The 7,546-nt window shown below is 34.7% G+C and overlaps 1 protein-coding gene across 24 annotated transcripts in view; it reads left to right on the forward strand.

The window, feature by feature from the left end:
• NRXN1 (neurexin 1) overlaps positions 1–7,546 on the forward strand; it is a 673,223-nt gene that overhangs the window by 219,954 nt on the left and 445,723 nt on the right. For all 24 annotated transcript variants that reach the window (XM_039717321.1, XM_039717302.1, XM_039717313.1 and 21 more), the window contains one exon: positions 7,372–7,546. This exon is cut by the window's right edge and continues 127 nt beyond it. In XM_039717321.1, the coding sequence (XP_039573255.1) occupies positions 7,372–7,546 (175 nt within the window). The remainder of the gene's footprint in view (positions 1–7,371) is intronic.

Here is a 7,546-nt window from a genome sequence, read left to right on the forward strand (position 1 = left end):
TTGAGCTTCTTCTATATCCAGAATTAATCAATAAAAAAGAGTTTTTACTCTTTGTAGCTGCCATAGTAATTCCTTTCACTTCATTTGAAGAGGCAGGGTTGCAAACAGATATTAGATGTCTTGTTTAGATCAAATATTTCTACTGTAGCAACAGGCCATTAGCACATCTTTTTGCTTGTTATTTTGAACAGCAGATTTCTTCAGCTGAGACTTCAGCTTCTCAGATCCCTGTTGTTCCTGTAGGATCCGTTCATAGAATACAAAGAATGTATTCTTTGTGTGCTCAGTAACTTGGAAAGATTTTTCTTTGTTTTATATGTGAAAAATCTTCCCTAAATGAGACTATCCTCAACAGGCTGGAAGATGTAATAAAATAACTGTTTTCATATTAAATTTCCCATGTTTATAGAAAGACCAAGAGTTATAAATAGCTTCTTCCAAACATGTTTTGATGACTAACATAGAGATCCAACTGACTTTTCCCAAATGTTTTTATGTAGATATTCCTTCAGTGATACAGTCTTAGGCAGAGACAGAAAAAAAGTGGTGGTTTTGTCAGTCCTCTCTGGAAGGTGTTTTGTTTTACCTTTTCCAAAACCATGCTGTATCTCTTTTTACTGTGTCAAATGCTACATATTCCTGTAGTACTCCTCTGAGACAAGTGCAAAACTGGTTTTATAGCAGTGGCTCATCATGTACATAATACCATTGCAGTGGCATTCCCCCTGCATCGCTGGAAAGCTTATTGCTACAAAGGGCTTCTTTTAACAGGAGTTAATTAGGACTAGAAAATTGCTTGTTGTTTTTTATTGCATCTAAACCCCAGGACGTGCTGCACTAATCCTCTAGTGCTGTGTGGTGCCATAAGAGTGGCATTCAGCTGGTGTCTCAGAAGTTTATTAGCTTTGAAACTGTTCCTTATCAGATCATTTAACTCATTTAACTCTTTCTACACATAGAATGTGTTAGTTGGGGATTATTTTCTTCCTTGTTTTTTTCATTTGAAATGTGTGTTTAAATATAACCCCAACAAAGTAAAAGCAATTTTTTGTTCTCGTATTCCACGTTTTTACTTAGGACAATGAAAAACAAATACAACTCATTTGGAAAGCGCTCATCAAGGAGTAAGGTGCTACTGCTTCATCCAAGAAGCACTACAGAAATTGAGGGTTTTTTCTAGGACAGAGACTGCTTGCAAATTTTGCAAGAATTACTGCTTTTGTTTTTTTGTTCAGTCTTTTGCTCAAAGCAAATTCTAGAACTCACATTTGCACAATTTATACACTTATAAGGAGTAAAATTAAAGCCAGTATAGTTTTTGCTATCATAATGAGTTTTTCTACCAGTTCTGTAAGCAATCTGATACTGAAAAATCTGTGATTCTTGTCCTTTGAAAGCTAGAAATCTACATTTTTGCAGTTCAGCTGTAAAGTCTATAAGGAACCTTGAGGCCTGGAAAAGGCCTTTGGAAAGTTGTCCAGCATGGTTTTTAGCTTGCTGCAGAAACTGAAGCCTGTATTTATTTGTTGGTATATTTCTACTCTGCTTTCCCGACTTCTTATCAAAATTCATAATTAAGGCAACAGTAAGTTTGAATAAAAGTAGTTTCTCTTGTGAATGTGGAAGCGATGTGAGAATATTTGACATTTTGCAATTTATTCTTAATTTGGCAAGAATACCTTTAAAATCATGACTCCAAACTTTGTGGTTTTGAGTAATTTTTGGACACATTATTGCTACGATAGGAAGTGCAGGATACTGTAATTTGCTTATTAATGATGCAGCTGCTAATTAGAAAAAAGTTCTCTTATTTTCACCTTCTAGCAATTTAGTATTTAATGTACACTAAGATGGCACCATTCCTGAAAACTCCTGCTTGCTTTCCTCACCCTCCCCAATTGCAAAGTGCTTTTGAAGTGCATACTCTGTGTGATTAAATCAAAGGACATGAAAATTAGTGAGGAAATTGCATGGTGTAGCCATTTTAGTTATGAATTTAAATGGCTGTTTAGCAAAATGGAGTAATTTATCACTTATCTAGTGTTCCCTGCAAGTCATTTGTCATGCGTAGCAGCTATCATCATTTTATTCTAATCTGAGGTGGTGGGAAAGGATCAGAGGTTCATGATTCTTGTGATCGGCTACTAATTTAATGATTGTGTGTGAAACAAAACAGGAGCAGGAAAACTTTCTCAAGTTTCTTTGCATCATGATCTTATACCTGACTTTGTGTCAGTTATGCTATTAAGTTTTCCTCGGCAGGTAGAATTTTTCTTTGCACCTCATTTTACTGCAATGGATACTGGGTTTTATGTTGGACACCAATAGGTGTGCAGGCTTTGGTGCCCAGGATTGCAGGTGCAGTGTATTTTTTGAGACAAACCATGTTCTGATAGTACATTCCAGGAACATGGAATATGGCAGTCCAAAGCACTTGGACTAACAAAAACTATCTGGGACTAACAACTAACCAAATTTGTATTAGGGAAGGGACACAGAAATCTGTTCTTACTGGAGAAGGAAGGGAGCATGAAAAAGTAGGAAATAAACATGTAGATATTTCACAGCTGTGGATTTGGAATCATGAATCCAATTTTTTTTCTCCAAATTGCTTCCTTGGAATCTTCTGTGGAGACTTGTTTAGAGGGCAAGGAGTATAGTTTCTGGAAGGAAAAGAAAAAGACTGTGAGAAATGAAAGAGCATGGAAGATTCTTCTGTTAAAAAAAGTTATTTACAAGAGATAGCAACAGAAAACTGCTAGTGTAGAACAACAGCAGTACTTGTAGAAATTAACTCAACCTTAATGATAAAGCATTTTCTCAGAATGAATTTCTTAGGCTTTATCATAATTCCATCATTTTTGTTGGTTTCATACTTAAGTCTTAATTATTTTAATTAGACAGTATTATTTTGGTTTCTCCTTTGAGTGCCTGTGTTTCATTTCTAGATGCAATCTGATCAGCCTTTATTATGTGATTGGGAAACAAAAAATGGTCAAATTCAGTATAACATTTAGAGAACTACTTTATAGTCTTTGTAATTTTTCATCTTAAGATCCAGTGAGTAAGGAAGTAATGGAAGGGTAAAGGCTGGCTTCCTAAAAGAGCAGTGTGCTGAGAAATCTTGTGTATTTTGCATCCTGAGACCATTCCAGGTTCAACAGTGCACACCTCATGTGGAGGGAATTCCCTTTGTATGGAATAGCAAGCCACTAGTCTGCTATTACTGAAAAGTCGGCCACAGAAGTAGCAATTCAGGCTGTTTTTATTGTATCACTCATTTTTGTCAATGGTTTTGTCTATGTGCTGTTTTAGTGTAGTTTTCCGAAGTTGCATTACTTTTTCAGAAAGACTTTATAAGTTTATATATTGATGGTGCAGCAGATAAATGTTTGAATTTTAAATTGTTTTGAAATGGAGCACTGAACAGTACATCTGGGAACATGCTAGACTCTGGTTTGGCATAATTTATTTATTCAAAGCACATTTAATGTTTTGAAGATGGTAGAGAAGTAACTTGGTTCTTAGAAGTAGAGTATCAGTGGTGTCAGCTTATTTTCTCTTTGACAGTAATTATTTTGGCAGATAAATTGACAGCTCTCTACCAGGTTTTGTTGTGTAATACTAGATGGGTTTGTCACATGGGTTGTTGGGGTTTAGTTCATAAACTTTTGTGTTCTTCTAATGTCAAAGAACATTGCAACTATGAATAAACAAATTTGATTTACTCTTGCTGCAATTTTATTTCACTTGTCTATGGTTCCATTATTGTTACTACCTAATAAGATCAAAGCATCTAGACCTATGTATGTGATTTAAATCAGGCATGGGCACATGATCAAATCATTATAGATACAGCCAGACCTAGTTTATGATGTAAAACTGCCAGTTGGGTGGGTGGATGTGCTATAAAGCTTAGCATAGTGCTTATGTAGGACTGTAAAATCTGCTAAGGCACATGGAAGTATTGCTCCATGTGTTTTATCAGAGTAAGGATTAAATGAACTTCCAAAGAGTTGAATACTAAAACTGTTCTTAAGTGGGGAAAAGAAACAAACCCTTCCTGCAGCCCCAGGTGCTTTAATAGAGCACTTGTTTGAATCCTTTCCATGACACAAACAGATTGTGCCATTCTATATTTGTACATCTCCTGTAATTCTGGACTTTCATTACCATAGTATACAAGAATTTACAGTACTCAAAATTCAGAATAAAAACATGTTAAACTCCTTTATGGTGTTCATATTATCCTGTGCTTTTCTATGCAGGTAATTACATTTTAATCATTAAATGAAGTGCAACACTTCATACTGGCTAGAATGACTGCTATGCATTTTTAATGGTTTCTCTAAGTGTCATTAAGTGATAATTTGAAAAAATAAACAAACAACCAACAGTTTACACAACTGGTTATTAATGAAGCCTGTTCTTAATTTGCTTAAAGGATCAACAAAAATTGTGGTATGAAATGTTGCAACAGATTGAATAGGGTTTTTTTTACATAAAACATTTGAATGTTTTATGGATTTTTTTAATGTCCATTCTAAATACATACATTCCTATCAAGAGTAAAATGGCATGTCTTTTTTAGATTAAGAAGTTGATTACCAATATTGTTGAGTGGCTTTTCTGTCCTGTGCTGAAACATTTTAACTTATATGCCTTCTGCTCACTATGCTAAAAAGTCTGGCTTTCAGTGACAAAGCACAGAAAAAGATTTGTAACCTGTTTTCCTCGTCTTGCTTTTCCTGAGCCTGTGCATGGCAAGGCAGATTTGGAGTTGCAGTGGCCAATCATTTCCTAAGTATCATTGCTAGATTGAGGGCAAATATGCCTGAGGTTTCATCCAAGTGATCACAGAAGGGAAGTTTTTTGGGTTTTTTTGGTGAAGAATTAATTACTCTGAAGACTGGAGAAATGTGTAGATATTTTATTAGTATTCTTGCCCCTCCTTCAAACAGTTATGTAATATTTGCAGTTTGGCCAAACTATAATATTGCCATAGAAAATGATGTTTGAATTCATGGCATGGGAACAGTGTAGAAATAGCAAATAATGGGTATTTTTGGTTTGTCAGGTGAGCAGAAAAGATAGTTTGTAGGAAAAGCATGCAGTTAGTGTCATTATCCACAATGTTCATGTTTTTTCACCAAAATGTTTCCTCTGAAGTAAAATGCTATGCGCACCTTTATTTTTGGGTTGTTGTTTTCAAGTGAAACTCGGTTTTTAAATAAGTGAATGCTAGTTTGTCAATCAAATAATTATCTAATTAAATGATGCAAATAAAAGTCATTTGTTCAAAATTTTTAATTTCATGATATTGAGTATCATGGACTATATTTTGAAGCTAGAAGGAATGAGAGAGGATTCAAAAATTAACAGTGAATTCTGCAGGGGTATTGCTTGAAGAATTACTCAAGTTTTTTCTTGGATTAACTGCTTGCTTTTTCAAGTCCTTGTTTAGGAATAATTTATTTTAAAAGGCCTGGCACATACTTAAGTTCCATACATTTTCATGTCTGAATCCTCGGAAGCAGTTTGCAGTGCATAATGTGTGTACGTAAATATTTTGCATGTTGATTCATTTATGTCCTTTTTTTTTTTGTGGTACAGTCATTAAATACCTGGGACCAAGCTACAAATAGCAGGTTGCTACATCTGTTTTATCATCTCTCCATTGTAGGTATTCATGCTGCTTTAATATGCTTGTGCAGCAAGCACCCATAGCAAATAAATTTGCGTTTGAACATTTTATGCTTTTATTAAATATTCATTAGATGAGATGCAGGCTTCTGCTTTGAGTGCATTGAAACCTCAGAAAATGAATTTTTTGTGAGCCCTTAATGCACCATGAGGCAAGGTGTTCCTCCTCTGCTGAAACATGTCAGCGTCCAGGATGTGTTGCTATCAGTTGCCATACAGCTGAATCTTGCTTTGAGCTGTAAAGAGAGCAGAATTGATAGGCAGGTGTTTTGGGATTTTTACATTGTAGTCTAGTATTATTTAGCTTCTGCCACAAAAAACCCCCACAAGGCCCCTGGGGGAAAAAGGAAAAAAAAAAAAAAAACCAAAAAAACCCACCAAGAACTCTTCATCAAATCTGAGAGAAAGCACTTTGAGTAAACAAAGAAAATAACTCCTGAAGTATTATTGCAAAGTAAAGTAAAAGTAAGATGCAATCATTGTTTGGTGCCTTATCTGATGTATTTTCCAGTAGTGTCTGAACTTTATGTAGGGAGAAGCATTTTGAAAATCCAGAATCAAAGTTACTGTATAGGCACAACAGAAGACAAATACACCCAAGGACTTCTCAAAAAAAACCTGTGTCTTCACACCTCTGTCATGTAATAGTCTCTTAAATTCACACTGTTATTCCCTTGATCTGTATATTTATGCATATGTGTTGGGTTTGTTCTTATGGTATCACACTTGTGTGTAGCTCTGTCCTGGAGATTTTTGTTCCCAAGGATGAAATTAGATAGCCTCAAGTTTTCACACCTTCATTCTTAGACTTAATAAAACCTGCAGGTTTTCATTGGGATTTTACTAACTTATTATTAATGAAACAGAGAATGTTTGCCTTTTTATAGCTCTAAATTCCATGCACCTCTAAACAGATAATTTTTGGCTTTCTTGTAGCTTTAAATTCCTTACATCTCTAGTGTAAGCTCCATGTATATTTTAGTGTTAAGATTTTAGGAGAAATGCAGTCTTCATTAATATTTGCTTTTCTGAGATTGAAAGCTCAGCTATTTATGTTTCACCTTCAGGATAAACTAAGAAAAATAACCTGTATATCACCTACTAGCTAGTAAAAGTACATTCCAGGAAAAAAAAACAAAAACAACTGTTCATTTACTGATTCATTTTGACTTGCTATCTGGAACAGTGCTGTATAAAGCTTTAAGGTAGATTCCTAAATGAATGCTTTGTAGCTTTAGTTTATTCAAGACCTTAGGCAGAGCTACTGGAAGTATCTAGGTTACTGATTCTTTTTGAGGTGTCATAATTTTAGTGAAAGTTGGGAAGGAAAAGCATTTTGACTAGAATAATGCTTTGGTCTGTACACCTGAATGTTATATATTTAGATGTGTTTCAGATCAGATTGCTTAAATATTATTAATACAATTGCTGGTGCAGTTTATTTTCCAAGTTTGTGTACATGACAATTCTGTTAGAAAATAGTTTAAAAATATGTTCACGGTAAATCTCATTTATCTCCTTCCTTCATGGATTTTAAGTGTTTTAAATGAATTATTTTTTGATACAGTGCTTACACTAGTATTGTTAAATTAGCTATGTAAATAATTCATGCAAGTTGCCTTTAATTAAGTGCCAGCGATTTATTGTTTCTCTCCTTTTGTTTGCCAGGAAAAGAAGAATATATTGCAACATTCAAGGGATCAGAGTACTTCTGCTATGATCTATCTCAGAACCCCATACAGAGCAGCAGTGATGAAATAACTCTGTCCTTTAAAACGCTGCAGAGGAACGGACTGATGCTTCACACAGGAAAATCGGCTGATTATGTCAATCTTGCACTGAA

The sequence above is a fragment of the Passer montanus genome, unplaced genomic scaffold, assembly GCF_014805655.1.
Source record: "Passer montanus isolate IOZ18808 unplaced genomic scaffold, ASM1480565v1 scaffold102, whole genome shotgun sequence".
Classification (NCBI taxonomy): Eukaryota; Metazoa; Chordata; class Aves; order Passeriformes; family Passeridae; genus Passer; species Passer montanus.